The following is a 23,025-nucleotide window of genomic DNA, read 5'->3' on the forward strand; positions in this document are numbered from 1 at the left end:
AAGAATTATTTTCAGTATACTACATGCAAAGTTTTTTTTTTTTTGGGATATGTCAATGGTTAGCTGCAACACTGATTGTGGCAGTGCAACTAGTAGAATTAGTATTTAATAGTATTTTCTCCATAAGCCAAATATGGAAAAAAAAGACATCAGGTGGAAAATGGAAAAATTCAAAGGCAAAAGCCCAGAATGACAGCCAGTAACAATACATGTTTTATACTCTGATGGCTGTGGGATCAAAAATTGCAGTAAAAACTGGTTCCACGACACATTTCTTGCACTTAACAGAATGAATTTAACAATTTTGTTTGCACGGTGCATTTAGACTTACTTTAGGAGCTGAGCTGAAAATTCAAGGATTAAACAAAAACACATAACATTGCCAAAAATGTATGCAATATACATAAACACAGCCGAAATTATTAAAAAAACAAAATCAATTTCTTACAATTTTCTATAAAAAGTGCCAAAAAAAGAAACAAAAGGGCCAGACAGACAAAAATAGAAAGATGTTTTTCTCTGTTTTTTTTTTACCTATGTAAATACTTCTGGAAATACATTTACCATGCACTAATGACTGCTTTATGTCTATTAAATATGACAAATGTAGGCTTTGCGTTGAACAAATAATTATTTATTTGTCATCCTTATTGTAGTAAGAAACAAAACAGTTGAAATATTACATCCTGAAGTTTTGTCTCAAGGTCAGACACACTGTTGCTTATTAACCACGTTAAATGTTGGTTATGATTTAAAAAACAAAATTAAATTTACACAAACTGCTGGCCAGTGAAGACTGAGAAAGCTGTCTCATTATACAAAAGACCTGCTTCCCTGTTTAACATCTCAATGGACATTTTTTATTCATTTTTTAACCATTTCTGCCCTGAGAAACATTTTTCCTTCAAACAAAAATACTTTGATAATACAACAACAAGCTGAACACCTGAAAAGAAAAATAACTCAACGCTGTGTGAGTGTGGCTCTAATCCTCTCTCTATTCCCACAACTCTTCATCATTTGCAGCCTGAACAGCCGGCTGGCTCTTCACACCGTTGTCCTGGAAAGATCCTCCCTGAGGACCCAGGGAGAGGACACAGAGAGGACAGGGACACAGAGTGAGGACAGACAGCCACTCTAGTATCAAAACGAATCCAGAGAGAAAACCACAAGAGCGTAGAAGACAGAAAAGTGAATCCAGTTACCTTCCTGGAGTCTGTGGAGGCAAAGGTCTTCCTAGGGCCGCTGAAGCCCGTGGCTCCGCCGGGGCCACTGAACGCAGACTCCTCAAGCCAGGAGGGCACTTCCTGCTGGGCCTGTCAACACACAGAAACAATGAAGGACGACACTGACTGTGCCTAGAGATGAATAATTCCTCACCTGTAAATTGCTGAATAGTTTTCCAAGGGGAAATAACTCACAACTGCTTATTACTTAGTATGTTCACTTTAGAGAAAGTCAAATTATTGTGTTAGTCCGACTAAAACTGGACTACATATAAACATGTTAGTCTGACTGAAATCATACCCAACAATTTTTTTCAAAGTTGGACTGATGCAATTGAAAATCGAGCTTCGCCGTCGTGTCAGGTCACATATACAGCTCAGTCAGACCTGAACTGGGCTTGCACGCTCCTAGTCACTGTGCCAGCCTACCTCAGTGGTTAGGGACAGGGCCTGTTCTTTATTTATGAGGGAGGAAGGGGTGCCGCAAGACAGGTCAGGCATTTAAAATAAGTAATGATAATAATTTATAAAAGTAAGCACAGAGGAGCTGTCTTACCTTGGACAGCATTGTGACGAGGGCGCGGGCCAGCTGACCGTCATTATCTGGGTCAAAGAACGACACCGCCCTCCCAATGTTCCCACAGCGGCCAGTTCTTCCAATGCGGTGAACATATTCATCAATGTTGTTAGGGAGGTCAAAGTTCACCACGTGCTGCACATCTGGAATATCCAGGCCGCGGGCAGCTACGGAGGTCGCCACCAGGACGGGACATTTGCCAGAGCGAAAATCTGCCAGAGCCTTCTCTCTCTCCGGCTGCTCACGGTCACTGACACACAACACAACACATGACCATCTGCACGCAGACTAAAGTGGACATCCAGCTTTCTGGAGGCATCACTTACCCGTGAATGCTGGTAGTCGGTACCTTCTCCTGGCACAAGCAAGCGGCGAGGAAATCAGCCTGCCTCTTGGTCTCCACAAACACCATGGTGCGCTCCATTCCTGCAACCAACACCAGTCATCAATCAACACTGCAAATTAAGTTCAACCAATTTTGCTTATATAGCTCAATATCTCAAATCACAATTTGCCTCTAAGGGCTTTACAGCACACAACATCCCTCTATCCTAGGTCCCTCATAATGAATGATTAAAAATAGAAAAAAAAGACATACCAGTGGTTTTGAGGATGTCAAGGAGCTGATCTCTCTTGCAGAACTTGGTGACTTGGATTAAAGTCTGCTCCACATCACTGCAGGCTCCACCCACAATACCCACAGCCAAGAACAAGTAGTCTGTCTTGAGAAAGTCAGCCGCCATCCTGCAAAAACACACTTCCATAATCATACCTGCTCAGCTCACTTCTCCAGTTAAAGATGTGGCTGATCAGGGAGCAAACCTCTGGATGTCCTCGGGGTAGGTGGCGCTGAACATCAGAGTCTGACGGTTCTCTTTGGACGGCATTCCAGGGGAGCCCACCAGGCGACGCATGTCAGGCTCAAAACCCATGTCCAACATCCGGTCAGCCTCATCCAGCACCAAGTACCGCAGCTTACTCAAACCAATCTGAGCACAGACACCATCGGTTACAGATAATTCTAAAACTTTTCCATGGCTTTTCCGAAACTGAAAATGTTTTTCAATCCTTCGAAAGCTGGGTCGACATAGATTCTCTTGTGCTACGTTTAGAAGCCTTTCACGTGTGTTGGGCGCCAAGTGTATTTTTTTGATTTCTTTTGAAAACTGGAAAAAAGGCAACAAGCACCTTATCAAGAAATGTCCTGCAAACTGCAAGACTTCAGTGGTTTTAGGAAATTATATTCAAAAAGCCAGGGGAAATACTGAGAACTATATTTATAATTGTTACAATTATATATTTAGAGTTGTGTTACAGATTTATTATTTTTCAGCACTTTTTTCAGGTTATTTCCTTGTTAGTTTTTTTTTTTAAACTTTCCTTTTTTAAAACGTTCTTGTACTTTTTAATAATTTGTTGAAAACTTTTTGGTAATTTCTTATCTTTCTTCTTGTGAGTTGCCTTTTTCTCATTTTTGAAAGAAATCAATGTAATTAACTCAGGTTTCCAAGGGTTAAACGCTCAATGACTTTTCCAAAACTTTATATTATTTTTACTTATTCCATGACTTTTCCAGGCCTGGAAAATGTGATTCTAACTTTCCATAATTATATTCATTACCTCAGTAACCCTGAGTTTTAGCCTTCAACTGAAGAGTATAACTTTACTTAATTAAATGACTTAAAATCCTAAATCAATTTACCTTTCCTCTTCCAATCATATCCAACAGTCTCCCCGGTGTTCCACACACCACGTTGCACCCCCTGCAGATTTCTCTAATCTGGTGTGCAGTGCTGACTCCACCATAAACCACTACTGGACGCACACACGTCCTACAACAGTCAGAGAACTCAGATCAGAAGCCAGCAGAAATGTGCGTGGCGTTAATTTATGGGAAGTATTTAATATCTTACTGGGTGATTTGGGGGTTAAATGACATTTTAGTTTAAACATACCCAAAGGCAAACTTCCTGGCTTCCAGGAAAATCTGGTTGATGAGCTCCCTGGTCGGGGCCACGATGACGGCTTCAGGCTCCTGTAACTCACTGAAGCTGCTGGCCGCCACACCATCTGCCATCAGCTGCTGCAGGATAGGGAGCAGGAACGCAGCCTAGAAGAGGGAGAGATTCGTCTCTGGATGCCCACACATTTTCATGGACAAAATTTCAACACTTTTCCACGACATCTCAAGGGTTTTTGTTTTTCTTGCACTACTTGCCTAGTGTTTAGACACAGGATTCAAACTCTGAACATATGCTCAGCATCCTTAATAATGTGCTCATGACAGTCAAAAATTAGAAAATCTAACATTCATTTCTATCTTTTGCACTGGCTGTGAAAATGGTTTTAATTTCTGGATTTCTTTAAAGAAAACATGCCTTTCAAATCTGTGGTTCTCTTTAAAAATAAAGCGAAAACAGAAAACTGCAAAAAAAAAACTATGTTAAAAAAAGTTGTTTTCTATAAACTCCATTTAAAGAGAAAAAAATCTTCCAAAATTTTAAAGAAAAAAAAAGAACAGCTATTTTCAAGACAGTAGAAAACATGCATGCATTATTCATACAAAATACATCCAACACTACTACAACTAAACAAAATCATTGTCACATGTTGACATATTTAAGCTACATTCAACATCACCTACAGACAATAAATTAACCATTATGTTAACTTTATGTAGTTTATTACACACAACACATTTCCATGATTTTTCCAAAACCTTTGATAATTTTGACTAATTCCATGACTTCTCTGGGTCTGGAAAAGGTTGTTTTAAAATTCTCTGACTTTCCAGGTTTTCCATGACCATGTGAACCTGTGGTTTTTACTGCATCAACCTGCACAAACAAACTTGCAGGTTGAGTGTTTATTCTTTCTTGTCTTACCGTTTTACCAGATCCAGTCTGGGCACAAGCCATGAGATCTCTGCCAGCAGAGATGATTGGGATGCCGTGCTTCTGCACGGGGGTCGGCTTCACATAACCAGACTTCTGGACGTTTTTTTTCAGGCTCTCGCACAATGCTGCCTCATCAAAAGTCTGAAGGAAAAAGGTTGGAACTGTTGATTGAGCAGACTATCCATCTCTTATACGACAGATGAAACATGCACAAGCTTCAAGGGACAGTTCACATTTGTTGCCATAAGCTGGTTTGTGTTACTCTCCAGTTAAGGCAGTGACGCAACGTACATCTACAGATTTTATTTTTAGAGACATGACATGCAAACGTCTTCAGCCATGATAGAGAGTCCTGGGAGAAAAACTAACAATCTAATTGTTTTCTGTTGTGGTTGATGATTTTCAGCCGTGTTTTTGGTGTAGTTAACTTGTTGCTTCTCATTTTTGTCTGCGAGCTGTCAGGCTCAGTGAAAAAGACATTTATTTGAATTTTACAGGGTTCCTACAACTTAAAATAAGTTAGATTCAAAGACTTTAAAGACTTTTTTATGCCACAATTTAAGACCAACTTTACAATAACCAAGATTGGAGAAAAGATATAACTGAACAAACAATTATGAAGGGTTAGGAATAATTTGGAGAGAAACATTAGAGGTGACCATGTAGAAAATTGCCACAATCGGATTTACCGAAATATTCATTCTTCAGCCTTCACACCCCATGTCACCAGCCACAATTATAATCGTCCTTGTGAAACATGTTACACTGTGCATAGTTGTTTGGATTAAACAAGGCTTGGATGCAAATAATTTGCATAGATGATTTTCAGTTTGATATTCAGCAATTTCAATAAAAACAAAATAAAAAAAATTAATAAAATCTCATCTCACGTGTCTTAACATTTTTTAAGACTGTAACACCAATTAAGACCTTATTTTTTAATTAATGAATTCAACACCTTTTCAGACTACGAGGATCCGCAGGAACCCTTACTGCATGCATAGACATGCAGGCAACTTACCATCATGATTGTAAGTTAGAATTATTTTATTGGTCAATCAATCAGCTCTATAAAATGTGAAATACTCATTCATGATCACATACCAAAGCATCTTTAATGGCTTATTTTTAATTTAGAAACAGGAGGAAATCTGTGACAAGTGTAATCAGCAACTATTTAACAAATAATCCATGAATTCTTTATTTTTTTTATTGTACTTCTTACCAAAATGGCATGCGGTGGGTTGGTTCCACTGACGTCCACCATGATGTCATCATACTTGTCAAAGTTGATGCCTGACTCATAGTGGGAAAAAATTGAGTCTTCATCCTCAGGCAGGGATGGTGGAATATACGTGACCCTCGGTCCTGCAGGTCAGAACACAAACTCTGTGAGGTTCACTACTGGAACAAGCATAATCATCCTGCAGACTACAGATAATATGATTACACTGAACAGTTTTTATTAACTTACTTTCACCATTACTTGGATCTTTCTTTTCTTCATTTTTATCTTCCCCTGTATAACACACAGATGTCAGTCACATCACTGAAAGGTTTCAAATCCCAGCTTAACGGCTGCAATTAGTTTATCATTAAAAAAAAATACAAAAAAAAGAGTACAACCTTTGTCAAAAATCTCCTCGCCTTTCCCACGGTACCCTGCAATGATGAAGACACTTGCTATTTAAACAACATGCAATAATGACTTTTCTAAAAGATTATGGTGATTGTTCATTTACCTCCTCCAAAGCCTCCTCTGCCACCCTGGTCTCCACCTTCAACACATTACCAAGCATTAACCATCTGCTTCAAGACTGGGCTACTTAATTTACAATTCATTTCTCTGCATTTTAGGAAAGTCTGAGTAAAAAGCTTTCCTGCTTCACGAACACAGGACTGAGTTTAAGAGATACCTTGTCTGAAATCTCCTCCTCTGCTGCCTCTTCTTCCTCGGCTTCCACCTCTGAACCCTGTTCACAACAGACAGCATTGAAATACAAAGATTCACATGTAGTTAATTAAAATGTATTCCTTAGTGGAAAACTACAACTTCACATTTAGTCAGTCAGTTGTGGCAAAAAAAGCCGAGGGGTGCCCCTTGAAAGTCAAAGATTCCAATCGTCAGTCAGAGACCCCCCAGTCACTGAGATTGCTTCAAGTCGAGTACTCTTTTTTTTTTGTTTATTTGCTCCTCTGTGTGCCGTGCACTTCTTGGGACGTTTGGGTCTCCAAAATTAGCTGCAGAGTGAGTTCTCTTGACTTTCTCGCTCCTCTTTGATTACAGAAACTGCAGCAAGGTGGAGGTACTCGGCACAAAGGGACAGAGAGGCCGCTCTTCTGCTTAGAAGTGGTGAATTTACAGTTCACTGCAAGTTAACACAATAATCTCTGGCTTCTGTTTGATATCTAGTGAATGCTGCTGTCACACTAAGACTTCAAAAATTCATATGGAAAACAAAACAAATTGTTGAATATTCGTATTGAACTGCCAAATCCAGTTCAACTGATTTAATTATGGGTCGGGTCCAGCCCTAAAAAACACCTACCACTTTCACACCCTCCATTTTCGTCTCCTGTAAAACAAAATGAAAAATCTTTATCTTTACGTCAGCTGTACTGAGACAAGATCTGTTTCCACGAGTCAAACACCAAACATATAAGCATTACCATTGAATTCACTGAGATCCGTCCTGCCAAATCCTCTGCCACGCCCTGTAGAAGAAACAAGCTGTTAGGATACACTTTCATCAATACAATTCAAAGTATACAATTTGATGAAAAAACTGCCAACTGACCACAAAATACTTCTCTAATAGAATACAGTACGTATCAGTCTGCGTTGTTTATTAGCGTTGGTGTCTCACCTCTGCCTCCTCGGCCTCTGAAACCACCTCTCTCCCCTCCTGTACTGTTCAAGCTGTCCCCATCTGAAAAGAAAAATTGAAAGAACATTAGCACCAAGGAGCATCTGCTGAAAGCTGTTTGTGTTATACCGCTCAGTGCTTTACATTCCCATCAGGACCTACAAAAGAAAACATCAGTAAACCGAAATTAGATTCCTTCTCCTGTTATGGAGTTTGACTTATTACCATTAAGTATTAGGCTTCATCCACACCAATACATTGTCATCCATACCAACGTGCTGGGAATTCATATCACATCACCATTCACATACACTGAACAGGAAGCTGATTGATCCCTATGTGGTTGGTTGCTAGGTTACCAAAAATACTAAGGACACAGCAAAAAGACCAGAGATTTCTTTGTGTGGACTGAAGATGAGGCAGAACTGTTACTGAACATAATAGTACAAGAGAGGAGTAAAGGGCGGTGAGAAACAGTTTGGGAGTTAATACAAAGCAAATACTGTGATATATCACAGCAGTACCAGCTAGGAGCAATATCAAGATTTTAAATTTTTCCATGACTTTTCAGGGACACGATTTTTTTTTCTTTAACCCACTTGCAGCATTTTTCAAAAATATCAAATTCAAACCAAATTTCAGCATTTAATAATTGTTAAATAATGTGTGAGATGCTTGGAAACCTGTGGAGAATGAGCTTTGAAATCCTCCTTGTCTGCCTCTGCCTCTTCCACCACGACCTGGAGAGAAAGAGACACAGTCTTCATCACTGTACTCTTGGGCATGTTAATGGTCCATGTTGGTCCTTTCTACACTTACCCCTTCCAGACTCTCCAGCACCAGTCTTCCAGGAGTCTCCTTGTGTGCCTAAGGGTGATTATGTCCAATAATGCATCATAGTTACTTAAAATATTCACCTACTTATTCTAATTGCTTGTTCGCTTTATTGAACTGAACAAGAAATGTTTTAGGCAGATGCTGCTGGGCAAGACAGCCAATTTTACACATAAAAAGACAATGAACACACTCTTAAAGCTTAAAGTGTAATGGCAAATAATCATAGATTATTTTGAGTAAAACAGTAATAATACCTTCACTTGAGTTGAGGCTGGTCAGTATATCAGTAGTAGTGGTAGTTTCCTGTAAAGATGAGTTAATTTAGGTCAGGTGCAGGCCATCTGGCTCCAGATCAGAAACAACAAAGCTGGACAAATAGGCCTTTTGATGTGTCATAGTTAGAAATGCACAGGTATAACTTATAACTCTAAAAACTGCAATTCAGCCCCTGATGCTCTGATCAGGAGTGGCCAAAATGCCGATGTACTTCTTAATTTGAACGCTGGATGTCACTACTTCACCTACGATGATTTGATTACTAGCTTACAAAACCATGTACCTCAGTAAACCTGGCAGAGGACCTGAAAATACAGAAGACATAGCAATACTTTTGTATTTCCCACTAGCAAAGATGGATAAACTCATTTTTAAATATCCAATTTCTCTGTTGGTGAAAAGTACATAATTAACTTTATTACTCAAAATTGTAATTGGCTATAAATATTAGATTATTCATCTCAGCATCATTTCACCTGTTTAGCAGACCCTAAAATTTCCGGTAATTTTGTTTCTTCATTTTCCTTACACTTATCACGTACTTTAACTAATTTCCTTATGACTTTTTTTTAACATAATGTACAATGAAAATATTGAAAGTACATGTGTTGAATATATTCAATAAAGTTTTGAAAATATAATTTTTGTAATATGTTGGCACACCAAAAAACTACTGTAATGACAAAAATAATGCTACATAATAATTTTGATAGAAAATACATTTTCTGTGGCAAATGGGTTCTTCTACTCTAGAAATAGTGGTTTATTTGAATGAAAACTATGGATTTATTTATATACGCCTTTTTTTTTTAATACATGTGACCCACAATTAAAAAAGCTTGGCCACTCTTGCTCTGATTGCTTATACCTGCACTTTTCCTACTGTGACAAGTCAAAAATGTCTTCTGTGAAACTATCAGCGGATTATTCATATTTGTTGCCACTAACCTCTTCATCCCACTCGTCCATTTTGTTTACCTATAGAAAAAAAGTAAAAAAATAATCAAAGTCAACATTCAGATGCTACAACTACATTACAGTTACTTTAGATTTACAACCAACTTTACATATAACGGGACAACGTAGTTACAGGACACCTACCTGAGGACTGGAATTTATACGCATGTTATGTTCAGCATGACTTACGTTAAAATCTCGTGATATTTTTTCTTAAAAGTTTATCTATTAAGCCTTTGAAACCTCAGTAAATAAGCTTTATTTCTTTCAAAAACACTGTAAGAGGCTGACAAGCAACTAAACAAAAAATGGCCCAAAATTAGCAAGAAATCGGTGAAAAGTTACAAGAAAATTTCCTCATGATATGAGACAGGAAAAAAAGTAAAATATACAAATAAAGAAAACGGCCTTGAGAGAGTGCTAAAAATTTTATATTTTTCTTTATTTGTTTTGTAAATTAATTTGGAATATATACTTAAAGTAATTGTAAATTATTTTCTGATCATTTTCCACTCGTTTTTGACATTTAATAATCCCTCCTAGATCTTTTCTTTTTAATTATTTCCTGGTCACCTTTTAACAAGTTGAAGCAGTTTGCAGGACATTTCTTGTTAAGTTGCTTATAGGGTTTTTTCCTGTTTTTGAAAGAAAGTGAACCAATTTTCTCGGGGTTTCATGGGTTTTAAGAAACATCATTTTCGCTCGTGGTTAAATTGTTGCACCAACTGATGTTAGCCAACGGCCTCGTGCTTCTCGCGACAGGCTAAATGTCAAAGCTGACCTGAGCTAAAACGTCAACTGATGTTAATGCAAACGCTACCTTAATACATATAATTTGTGTCCAAACCAACTGGAACACGATCGAAATTTATACCATATATATTACACACCGAGTTGTAGATAAACCTTTAACAATAAACTTTATCAAGGAAGACTTCTAACATTAGCTAGCATCACTGCTAACCGTCCTTTAGCTAGTAACGTGCAAAACAGGCTACCTACAGCTAACTTTAGCTAAGCCAACCGACTCCACTGGGGTAAAAGCGGGGCGGCCCAATGATGCTCCAACATAGTCACACAACCTAATCACCCCAAATATAATCTATAATTTTGTAGAATAACGGTTGACAAGATAGCGCGACCTTGTATTTGCTTTTGAAAGTGACGCGCAAACACTGAACTCAACGCAGAGGGTGCAGGGTGTGGCGCTAGCTAAAACTAGCTAACGCCGCATTTTCCTCCCAAAATATCACTTCTACTCTTGAAAATGGTTACGAAATGGTGGCGGTGTATTGTTATAGCTGAATTACGTAGCTATACTTTACCAAATCCTTTTTAAATTGATGCTGGTCTCCCTCGTGGCGTCGCTCCGCTCAGTCAGGTTTTTTCCGGTAGTACCGTGTGCACAGTGACCAGCGAGCTGAGGTTGCCAGTTCTGCTGTTTTCCCGCCTAACTGGACTACTTTGAAAAACAAAAAACAACCAAATATTATTTTACGGTGCTGTGCAAACGTCTCAGGCCACCTTGAACTTTTAGCAACATTATAATGATCACATACATATGCATTTCTCAGTAGTCTCTTTGCATAACCAGAACAGACAGGAAATGTGTATACAATACTAAAAACGCACGTCTTCAACAGGTTACAGTTGCCATGTATTTAGTGTGACCCAGTGCCTTAGAAATACAGTATTACTATAATTATTTTGTTACTTTTTTGGTGTTTTATTGCATTGTACATGTTCTCTGAATTCTTTGTTGAACTGTACTCTTTATAAATAATAATAAACCGTGTTTTTTCTGCTATTGCACGCACTGAAAGAAAAATTACATCTTTGGTATAATTTAGAATTTTTATAAAGAGTTCATCTTTGTTGTTCCAAGGTGAGGAAGGTGATATTATGTCAGTCCAACAGGGGGCAGTACAAGTCAGCCTCCCTGAAAGTGAAGCGACTGTGGAGAGGATCTCTCAAAGAGCAGGAGTAATGGCATATACAGTCCAAATACATATATTTAATAGACACACCACATAAATAAATAAGTAAACCTCCGTATTCACTGTCAGTTTTATATAAATGTATTATATCTTGTGTCCAGCACACTGAATTTTCTTCTTGCACCTCTGAAGCTGAGAAAATAATAAAAAAAGACTGTTTTTCTTTCAAACCTTTTATAATTTTTGAATCAGATGGCTTTAATTGCATGACTGTAAACAATATAATGCTGCTAAATCATGTAAATACTAACTGTGCGGGAAGTCTCCTCCAAATGCAATTTTATTGTATGTATTGGGAGAAAAAAGTCCATTCGCCCAACGAATAAGGCTATGGTGACGTATGACAATAATGTCCAGACAAGTGTTTTTGCAGAACATTATGATGCCATAACAAAGTTGACCTTTTGGTTATAAAATGTCATATTTTTTTCTGAATAGTCATTTGTGTGAAATTTTGTCATAATTACTGTATGAATTCTTGAGTTATAGCAAAAACATTTTTTTGTGAGGTCATAGTGACCTTTGACCTCCAAAATCTAATCAGCTCATTGTTGAATCCAAGTGGATGTTTCTCTCACAGTGAATTGCCTCAAGGTGTTCTTGAGATATCATGTTCACAAGAGTCAGACGGACGAGGTCTCAGTGACCTTGACCTTTTACCAATGGCAACCAAAATCAAATCAGTTAATTCTTGAGTCCAAGTGACTGTTTGTGTCAAGTTTAAAAGTTTAACTTTAATATGTGATATTCAAATAACATAGTGTTGGTTTTTAAAGATTTCCAGCTTTCTTTTTCCATGTCTACATGTTTGTCCTTTTGAACTTTTCTAGCCTTTTATAAAGAGCAAAAAACTATGAATGAATCTGAGCGTGTCCACCCCGCCAGGTTGCCAGGTTGTCAGCCAAAACAGCTTTTCAGGGCTGTGGAAACACAGAGCACCCAGGCATTGTCTGTCCCATTGATAAAAACTCAGAATGCTGACTCTGCTGAACTGCAGCCAGTCTAACAGCATCTAAGTCCGGTGTGCAGCAGCTCGAAACCACAAACCCCGACAACGTCCCCAAACTGCCCCTACACCAGCCCCGGCCCCTGCCCCGACTGCTCGGCCCAGTTGCTCTTGGCTTGTGGGTGCATGGAGCGGCTAAGCCTCTGTGCTGGCCGGCCAAAGCCCTGTGGGATTAGACTAATGCAGGTGGCGGGAAGCCACTGGGGGTGAAACAACAGGCATGGGAAGTGTCCCTTAACTTTACGTTAGAATTCACTGTTAGCTTCATATTCTGGCCCGTTTGTGCATGAGAATTTCATGTGTTCATGCATCTATGTGATGTAGATATCTGTGTTGCAGGTTGAGCTGCATTAGGGATGTCCTGATCAAGTTTTTTAGCCCCTGATCAAAGTCGTTTGACATCTGCAGAGTCAAGTCCCAAGTCCCAGTCCAATACTTGTATTTACCTGGATGATACAGCTGCACATTGCACACTTTGAGTACTTGAAAATCATTAAAATCAATCCAGTGTGTGTGCTCAACAGTTCAAAAGCTCTGCAATGCAATACAAGCAAAACATATCTGCATCCAAACAGTTCTTTGAGGGATTTTTATTTTATAATTACAAAATAACAAAGTAAATAAACTAAAATATTTTTTATATGACACAAATCCACTTAGTGCAGCATTTGTTTTTTCAACAAAATTACAAAGTAAACAAACTAAAATGTGTCTTCAGAAATTGCTCTCAAAGCCACTTAGTGCAGCACTGTGATGTAGTGCCGTACAGAACACTAGAAATGAGTAATATCATCCTAAATCTACTTTAAAGTAGTTTTGGAGCTGAACTTTAACATTCCTTGTCACATCAAGTAAAAAACAGTCACAGTTCTGCTTATTACGGCTTTATATCAAAACTAGTTCACTGAAAATGAACCACTGGATTTCAGGAACTTGCAGCAAATAAGCTCTGCAGCAAACAAACATTTACAACATACATTTCTGAGCCCACTTTGATGGAACCGCTGGGTGATGTATTGGCACAGATTATAATCAAAGTTCAAGTTGAAAAAAAAAAATCATTTCAGGTGTGGTTTATGCTGTTAAACATAGCGGCGGTCATTTTTGACCCCTAAAACAACAGAAGGGTTAAGCCAAAACACGATGCTTTCCTCACCCTAAACCAGTGTTTTTATGCCTAAACGGGGTTGTCACATCATAAAATTAAAAACTGAAACGTAAAGAAATATAACAATTTAACATGGTTTGAAGAAATGTACAAGACCTGGTCAGTCTACAGAAAAATGTTATCTGTGGGACACACCCTTTAATTGGACAAATTCAAAAATATTTCAGTTTTTGCCAGTTAAAATAGTAACAACAATTTTTAAAAAAAATATATATATTTTTTATTTTAAGTTGTGAGGACCTCGAACACACATTAATCAAGACACAAAAACTTAAAAGTACAGTTACACACACTAACACACACTGACCTAGACATACTCACACATCCAGGAGGAGAGTTACCGGTAACTCAACAAGGTTCATCGTAACCATCGTAACACAAGCTCGTAACAGTACATATCATCCACTGTAGCCAGGTTTGGTGTAAACAGAGTAAATACAGAAATACAGGACTGAAATACAGAGAGAAAAGTCCTGATCCATGTAGATATAAAGATGATTGAGTCAAAGTGTTGCAAGAAGTAATAACAATTTCTATAACAGCTTTTCTCCCTATTGTTTCAACATATACATGTAGGTAATATGTTTGCACCCTACACCATGAGTTCTCATGTCTCTGTTGCTGTTGCTCCATTGACCCTGGGCAGCATTGTGTCCAAATCTGCCCTCCGTCCGTCCACACAGGCCAAACAATACAGCAGCATTATGTCACTGACGGACTGACAGAACAGACGTGTGTGTATGTGTTTGATGCATTATCACTCAGGTAAAATCCCTTGTGTCTTTAGTTTGCTTCCTGACCTCATTGTCTCTGTGCTGCCCTCCTCCTCCCTCCTCTCAGCCCAGCAGCGTTTGTTTTGGCAGTCCTGGGTGTCCGGTTTGTGGGTGGCACTGGGTCGCACCAGGGTCTGGACCAAGCGGTGCCCCCCCCATGCTCAATTCTGCTGACGGGGCCCAACCCACCATGAGATAATGCCATTCCAGAGGGATCGTGGCTAAAGCCTCTCTTTCTGGCTCTCAGGTATATAAAGAGGAGGCAGCCGTGGTGCAGGGGACAAAGCACTCTGGGAACATTCTTCACTCATTGCTTCTCATCAACACTCTCTTTATCTCGCCTCACTTCCCTTCCTCCACCTGCTGGACTCCGAGCTGAGCAGGTCCGTCTGCCACCCTGAGCCACGCCACGCCGAGCTAAACTGTCTCCAGTCACTATGGATATTGCCATTCAGCACCCTTGGTTCAGACGCGCCCTGGGCTCCGTCTACCCTGCCCGACTCTTTGACCAGTTCTTTGGAGAGGGCATTTTTGACTACGACTTCTTCCCCTACACCACCTCCACCATTAGCCCCTATTACAGACAGTCACTGTTCCGCAACTTTTTGGATTCTTCCAACTCCGGCACCTCTGAGGTAACCAGATCCAGATATTTATGGGGCAGCAGAAATAAAGAAAGGACTGTGTTCATCTGACTCCAAACAAGACAATTTTGAGTAATTTTAAGATAAGATCTAAGCTCATAATCCTTGTAAAATTACATTTAAAATGGCAGTAAATGTGTTTTTTCCCCTTCAAACTAGTTTTAACTATCCTGATCTTGGTTTAGTTATTGCATTTCTTTGTATATTTGATGATTCTCTTGGTTTGTTCCAGCAACAGTCTTCAATTTAGTTCATCTCCATCTAAAGTGTGCTCAACAAAACTTAAAGTGAAGCCGCTGCTTTTCTGAAAGTTAAGAATTTTAACTTTTGAGAGGTTCAGGCTCTTTAAAATGTCATGATACGATCTCTGTGCTTGTGTGTGTCCCACAGGTGAGGTCCGACAGGGATAAGTACACAGTCTACCTGGACGTCAAGCACTTCTCTCCTGATGAGCTCAATGTGAAGATCACTGACGACTACGTGGAGATCCAGGGCAAGCATGGAGAAAGACAGGTAGTGCTCCAGTGCTCTCACTCATACATTTATCACCTTTCACAACAGTCAGTAAGACGGCTGACGATCAACTGTTTCACATGAATATAAATACAAAAACACAAACAACACTTAACCAAATATACAATTAATGCTAAAAATCACCACAGACATGATGAAAAGCGGATGCAGTACAACATACTTCTCATTCCCTATTCCACTCAGTGTTCATCTCAGGTACACTGAGACGACTTAGAAGCCATAACAGGCTGACAGACAGATGAACAAAACAATTTCTCAACCCAACTACAAATCTCCTGTGTGATGGCAAAAGCCGATTCTTTAAATAACGTGTGAGAGGGATCCCATGTATTATTACCAGCCAAAGACAATATTCTTTTATTAAACACAGTTTGGAAACTTGACTCAAGCGCTTCACCCTCAATATTTGAGCAGATATGCAGCAGTCTAGCCAATCTGGCTGTAAGCTGAACAGAGAGACGACAGCACCATGCACTGATTCCATACTGCTTAACGCTCTGTATTATAGATTGGAAAAACGACAACAAGATCTGTTTGCTGGCTCCTAATGTCTCCTAAGAAAATAAATGCGTCGTTGTACCTTACTATAAATATAATTTATATGTGCACTCCAGGACAGAGCAGCAGATGCCCAAATATTTAAATGAAGTAACTTGAACAATCTGTGTGTTATGGACAGTAACTGGTGGACGATACAAGCCCACTGGAAGACCAGAAATTACCATTTGTGTCTTCTCTAGATAAATAATGAGCGAATTCCTCTCACACTGCTCCACTAACCTGTCTGTGCGTTACTGATTATTACTTGGGTCATCCTCAATATCCAACAGAGACAACAAATAAGGGACTGGGTCCATTATTTTGCCTCTTTCAAGGTGCAACCTTGATCCAAAAGTACTGTATTTTGGAACACATTTACTGAAAAGTTGCAAAGTTATAAAGGGGGCTCTGTAGTTGAAACATTGTGCATATACATGTCAGAAAATTCACACCAAACTATCTGCTGGAGGGTCACAGTGAGCTCTACTTCAGTCATTATAAATGCTGAATACAATTATATTAGCTGAAAAGATGGTGAAAGTCACATGGTTAGAAGTCGACTAGTTTTAAGCTTCTACATACACCTCAAGCATTTTATTATGTGTTATGAGCTGCATGCCGTGTTTGCTTTAATTTGTGACGAAAGCTTTGTTTTTCTTGCATACCTCTTCATAAAATGGCAAACATATTTTTTTCCATGTGTTACAATAGCAAAAACATATAAAAAACATCTGTTTACAAACCCTAACACACCTTATGCAGTATAATTCAAGTCTCATTTATCTAGTCAAATGCTCAAACACATGCATTTTCACTAAAACATTTTGGAGTCTGGCTATGAAGAATGCTTCATTTCAGGTTTAAATATGTTTTAAGTGCATGTGTTTAAATCAGCCTTGGATTACACTGCACGAGTTGTGTGAGAGTTTCAAACGGTTATTTTGACATAGTTTTGCTGTTGTTGCTCCAAAGTGGCAACCTCAATGGCTGAAAAATGGAGCCAATGGTGACTTCTGGTTTCACATGGGATATAGGCATGTAAGTGATGTTACATTAAAACAGTGATTTTTAGTTTTATATGGGATATAGTTATGTAAGTAGCTTTGCATTAAAACACTGCTGACTTTTGGTTTAACACGAGATGTAAGCATGTAAGTTATGCAGTGTTATGTTAATACAATGGTGACCGGAGTTAGATGAAAGCCTGGTGCGTCTTATAAAGACATTAAAGGGTGCCTTTGGTGACGATGTCACACATTAAGGAGATGACAAAGCATTAATATTTGACAATCTGAGAATAAGAACAAGCAAGTATTTCGTTGGACTCACCCTGTCTCTGCGGCGATGACCTTGTCTTCCAGGATGACCACGGTTACATCTCTCGTGAGTTCCACCGCCGCTACCGCCTCCCCTCCACTGTTGACCAGTCAGCAATCACCTGCACCCTGTCTGCTGATGGTCTGCTGACTCTGACCGGGCCAAAGGTCAGCGGAGGGAGTGAATCTGGCCGCAGCGAGCGCAGCATCCCCGTCACCCATGACGACAAGCCCAACGCCGCTGCGTCCTCCTAGAGGCCAAGTGGTGGGGGTTGACCAGGGGTGATGGAGGGGTTCGACTGGGATGGACGACCACAGAATCTCTACCCTCCACCCCTTGGCTTCTTCTTCTCCCTTTCCCTTCGAGGATATGTGTCCTCCTCCTCACTTCTTCCTCTGTTGATTCTTCTTGGCACACTCTTACAGTATTATTAGTATCATTGTTTTGAGCTTAACAAAAATATCCCCATGAGGATGGTTAAGTGAGGGGCGGCGGGAGTTTGAAGGAGAAAACTCATGTAAGGACGAGACATTCACATGACCTGGCGCTTCATTCTGCTGATTGTTGTGGATCTGTGTCAGAGCGAGCCCTCTGATGATACACATGGTTCGGGTTAAGCTTGGAGGTAAATGTCCCACATGTCCATTTTCCATCATTGAAGTTCTCTGAGGCCCTAGTTGCTTCCATTCTTGTGCTGACTCTTTGAACCCTTCCTCTCTCGTCTGAAAGATTTCCTGTACTGTAGTCTAGGCCTTATACATGGATACCTGCTCATTACTGACAAGTCCATACTAAAGGAACACACAATAAAGCTGTATAATTAACAAAAAGCAACTCTTGTGTGGATTCATTCTTCACTCTTTTTTATCAGACTTCAATTCAATCAAGCTATTTGTGAACTGATCTGGATTCTGTGCAACTATTAGATGAGAGGTTCAATGATCACATCAAATAACCTTATATCCCAAACTCCTGTTTCACTCCAAAATACTGTAGCTAGATGCCCTTTAAATGTTTCGTCTGGATTTTAAGAACTATGACCTCCAGATTCTAATCAGCTCATTCTTTGGGCAAAATTTGAGGAAACTCCCAAAATGCCTTCTTGAGATATTGCCTTCATGAGAATGAAATGGATGTATTTTCACAATGACCTTTCACCACCAAATTCTAATCACAGGGTTCCCAAGGTCATGGAAAACCTGGAAAAGTAATGGAATTGCAAAACCACCAAAATCTAATCAGTTCATTTCTCATTCAACTCATTGATAAGTTGAGGATGTCTGTGCCAAATTTGAATAAAATTCCCTCAGTGAAATTTTGCATTCATGAGAAAAGGTCAGACAGACAACCACAAATCATAAATCTCCTAACCGAAACCATTAAACCAATTAACTAAATCTAACTTTAAAGCCAGAAGAGTGGTGGCAATTGTCTCATTTGATAAAAACAAAAACATGGCTATTAAACACATATACCAGAATTGATTAGTTTGGTGTTTTCAAGAGCATGGAGGAAAAAGAGCTCCACGTGGATCATAAAGAAATAATGGATTACAGATGCACAACATAAATATCACACAAACGTTGTATAAATTTAAAAAAACTGTGTTAGGATCTTTGTATGAAAATGAAGAAGCAGTGCTCTGGAAGTGTACAAACTTATTTTTTTTAATTTGTCTGTACTAAAGTGTATTCACACTAAGTTGGTAACAAACACTAACATAAAATGAGAACAAAGCTGAAGGTCCAACAGTGACCAGTGCGCATAAAAAAGCTATTTAACAATTTAACTATGGATATAAACGGCTGTTCATAACTCATAATTCATAACTCTGATGAGAACCTGTCACCTCTATATTTTCTCCTCACTTTAGACAAACACAGACAGGCGAAATAAACACAGAAGGGCGACTGGAGTGAGGATACTGAATTCACATTAGAGGCTGCTCTGTTTTACATCCTCGACCCTAGAAACACACAGACACGCTTCGTTTCATCATCGCTCCCATAATTTGCTGTCGAAAACATTCACAATAAACTGATAAAGTCCCCCTCCACCACGCTCAGACTGGCCATCTGGATATTCTCGCAAAATTAGCGGTTAGACAGTCCCAAATTGTCAATAGCCCATTGATAGTGTAAGTACAGAGGTGACATTTAGAGAAAAAATAAATAAAATGAGGGCACATTTTACTAAATTGAGCTCTCAAGAAGATATTGCATGGCCTCGAAATACCTTTCATCCCCTCATGTTGATGAAATTACCTTGTTCTGGTTCAATACATGCTTTTGTTTTGCTCATTTTAACAAATTAATTTCCTCAGTTTGGTTAATTGGAGCATTCAAGATAAGTTTTTAACATTATATAACATTATGTAGCGGCATCTTCTTTACGCTGTTTTACACATTGTTGTAGGTGAATGATTAGATTGCCTTCCAGATCCTCACATTAAATCGCTGGAAGCTGATTTAGATACTATCATTAATTTATCGTTTACTTGATGCAATAGTCACTTTTTTATTCAATAGCTTCTATGTCATGTGACCCAGTGACTCCAAACCAATGGCAAATTGTTTAAGACACCGGATGAATGACAAACACCTCTTTTCAATTGATTTCAGTGCTTTTTGTATTTTATGTTAATATTTTTAGTAAAATTTCTGCATATTTTTTCAATAGCTCCCATGTCATGTGATGTTGTTACTCCACTATCAATGCTGATTTTTGAAAATTGAGACACCAGTTTTTCATTGGTTTTGGTGCTTCTTTTTGTCCTCTGTCTATTTTAGTAACTGATAATCTAACCTGTCTTGCAAGACAAGTGTTTCATCATAGCTTAGTTTGTAAATGTCTGTATTTAGATGCCAGTCTCAACGCAGTTGTGAGTGTGTCACCTGTTGGAGGGTCTGCAGGTCTTCCAGGGTCTGCTGAGCTGCCACTCTCAGGCTGGGCTGCACACTGGAGGTGAGGCGACTGACACGAGCCTGGAGGTCTGGATCCAGCAGAGAGGAGCCCAACGGGAGCAACACCTCCTCCTCCAACAACAAAGACTGCAGGAGACGCAAAGAGTGGAGACACACCTCCCAGTCTCCATCTGTCAGACAGACATCAGAGGTAGAGGTGAGGCCGACACCTGGACAGGGGCAAAGTCTGTGAAGTTCCCATTCATAATAATGTCAGTTGAGGTAAAAAAAAAAGTGTATTAGCACTTTTTGCCACAACTGCACTTATCAGCTTTGCACTGTTCCTTTTTCTGGGCTGCACATCCTGTTTACAGGGTTCCCACCCAGACTGGTGGAAATTTAAAAAATCCAACAATAATTTCTGTTTTTACAATTTCTGGCTGTGATAAATGATGTAATTTTGGTGATTTTTAAAGAAAACATGACTTCCAAACCTGTTAATAATAATAATAACAATACTTAATTTTAAAAAAGCCAAAAAAAGCAGCCCAAAAAAATCTTAAACTAAATATCACCCCCCCCTTTCTTCGAAAAAGAAAAAAAAAAGCCAAAATTGTTTGTTTTCTAAAAAAAAATCACAAGATGACCAATTTTTACAGGAGTGAGACAGGTGTGTCCACTTACCGTCCAGCAGGGTCCAGATAAGAGGCAGGAGTCCTGGGTTCTCACTGATGCACTTCAGTCCTTTAACACTGATGCTCACGTTATACAGCGCCATCAACATCAACCTGCAGCAGAACACGACAACTGAAGCGCAGCACTGACACCTACTGACCTTGTAGATTGAGTCAGGCATGTTAATGTCTAGTCAATGTGCACATAAATGGTGGCTGGTCACTATGTAGTTCAAAAAGGGGCTGTGTTTCTGTGATGAGCTTTTGCTGTGAAGTTTGAACTTAAAGCAGTCAGGCCATTCAGTAAAGTAAAAGCCTGGTGAGACACTCAAATGTGAGTGCTCGAGTACCACCTCGGAGGTGAAGCAATGTACTGCTGTGGACAGGGGTCAATAACAAAATGTGTTTCGGCCACCTAATTTTGTATTGAAAAGCCTGTAATTCTGGGAGACACTCACTTGATTTGAAACCTCATACTAACTTCAGCTGAACTGTTCTTTGCTCTATGGCAAAGTAGGAATTATACGATGGAGAACATTATCAACAATGTGCTATGTACTCTACCACAGCTCCACATACACTTTGAGTTTGGGGAAGACACCGGGCTTCATCAGCTCCAAAAGCTTCATCAGAGTGTCCAGTAGGACGTGAGCCGAGCTGGACAGGAAGTTCCGGCCACAGGTTACTGCTGCTATGTCTGATACGTGGGAAATAAAGACAAGGCAGGTGACTGGGGGAGGGTACCTGCTCTGGAGTCACTGTGACACATTTTCAGTTTACATTGCATTCAGGTCCTGCCGGAGGAATTTCACAACTGACGACAATGTCTTAAAGTAGAGCTCAGTGCTATAAAACCTACTGATGTGCAGAGTATATTCTCACATGACCAAAAGAAAAGTGGTGCAAAATATTCATCTGAACTGTGTGTGTATACACCAGTGTTGGAGTACAGAAGCTGTGAACTCACTGGTTATGGTTCCAGCCAAAGCCAGCACAAACTGGTGCTCCTGGGAGTTGTGGTCCTCAGTTTGAGTTTTGGTCTCCTCATCCAGAGACCTGACGAAACTCTCCAGAGTCTGTGCAGCTACAGCCAGGAAGGACTGCAGCTTCCCCTACACACACACACACACACACACACACACACACACACAACACACACACACACAACACACACACACACACACACACTTTGCTGTCAGATATACATTTATCTCAGCTGTTAACCCTGTGAAACCAGAGCACACTGCCTTGATTCCTCTCAAAAACCTGAAAATGAGACAACAAGCAACTTAACAAGATATGGTCCAAAAATTAGCAAGAAATTAGTCAACAGTTTCAAGAAGATTACCTAAAAATTTGCAACAACAAAAAAAAACCCAAGAAAATGGACTGGAAAAAAACACAGCATTAAAACATAATACCTGAAATACATAAATTTAAGAAAAATAAGAGCAAGTAAAAAGTAAAACAAACAAGAACTTGATATTTAAAAAAGCACATATATGCTATATATATATATATATATATATATATATAGATGGTTATGACACACACACGCACAAACACAGACTGTGGTAAGGACTCACATCAGCCAGCCAGCGTGTGACCGTGTCCTCACTGGCAGAGCAGCTCCACAGCAGACTGCAGGCTGCAGATCCCAGACCAGAGCAGAAGTCTGCCTGCTGCTGCAGCTCTGCTCCGCTCTTCCACAGCTGCTCACGTAACAGCAACTTTTCCTACACACACACAAAATTGGTAACACACAACAAACTGTCTTGATTTAACAAAATAATGGATAAGGTAAAGCCAGAAAACACCATGTACAGAGAGCA

The 23,025-nt window shown here is 39.5% G+C and overlaps 3 protein-coding genes across 4 annotated transcripts in view; 1 reads left to right on the forward strand and 2 right to left on the reverse strand.

The window, feature by feature from the left end:
- Positions 1–686: 686 nt before the first annotated feature.
- On the reverse strand, positions 687–11,042 carry ddx4 (DEAD (Asp-Glu-Ala-Asp) box polypeptide 4). Of its 2 annotated transcripts, none has more exons than XM_042512925.1 (22): positions 10,963–11,042; positions 9,629–9,658; positions 8,659–8,707; positions 8,387–8,434; positions 8,251–8,307; positions 7,568–7,630; positions 7,371–7,415; positions 7,250–7,276; positions 6,617–6,673; positions 6,443–6,478; positions 6,327–6,362; positions 6,175–6,219; positions 5,926–6,068; positions 4,689–4,841; positions 3,759–3,913; positions 3,506–3,635; positions 2,626–2,792; positions 2,402–2,547; positions 2,130–2,229; positions 1,783–2,053; positions 1,206–1,316; positions 687–1,075 (listed from the first exon to the last, which is right to left on the reverse strand). In XM_042512925.1, the coding sequence occupies exons 2-22, from the start codon at positions 9,647–9,649 to the stop codon at positions 998–1,000; spliced, it is 1,938 nt and encodes a 645-aa protein (XP_042368859.1). In that variant the 5' UTR covers positions 9,650–9,658; positions 10,963–11,042; the 3' UTR covers positions 687–997. The 2 variants fall into 2 exon arrangements, with proteins under 2 accessions (XP_042368859.1, XP_042368860.1); XM_042512926.1 differs by having other exon boundaries at positions 10,958–11,029.
- Positions 11,043–15,018: 3,976 nt separating this feature from the next.
- cryaa (crystallin, alpha A) lies at positions 15,019–17,870 on the forward strand. Its single transcript, XM_042513370.1, has 3 exons — positions 15,019–15,216; positions 15,616–15,738; positions 17,661–17,870. The coding sequence occupies exons 1-3, from the start codon at positions 15,019–15,021 to the stop codon at positions 17,868–17,870; spliced, it is 531 nt and encodes a 176-aa protein (XP_042369304.1).
- A 1,511-nt stretch (positions 17,871–19,381) lies between these two features.
- LOC121962706 (heat shock transcription factor 2 binding protein) overlaps positions 19,382–23,025 on the reverse strand; it is a 7,626-nt gene continuing 3,982 nt past the window's right edge. Inside the window, exons 5-10 of the mRNA XM_042512960.1 lie at positions 22,780–22,929; positions 22,161–22,305; positions 21,773–21,890; positions 21,204–21,307; positions 20,511–20,710; positions 19,382–19,582 (exon numbers count right to left, since the gene is read on the reverse strand). Of these exons, the coding sequence (XP_042368894.1) occupies positions 19,547–19,582; positions 20,511–20,710; positions 21,204–21,307; positions 21,773–21,890; positions 22,161–22,305; positions 22,780–22,929 (753 nt within the window). The 3' untranslated portion in view covers positions 19,382–19,546. The remainder of the gene's footprint in view (positions 19,583–20,510; positions 20,711–21,203; positions 21,308–21,772; positions 21,891–22,160; positions 22,306–22,779; positions 22,930–23,025) is intronic.

Source organism: Plectropomus leopardus, chromosome 24 (genome assembly GCF_008729295.1).
Source record: "Plectropomus leopardus isolate mb chromosome 24, YSFRI_Pleo_2.0, whole genome shotgun sequence".
Taxonomy (NCBI): Eukaryota; Metazoa; Chordata; class Actinopteri; order Perciformes; family Serranidae; genus Plectropomus; species Plectropomus leopardus.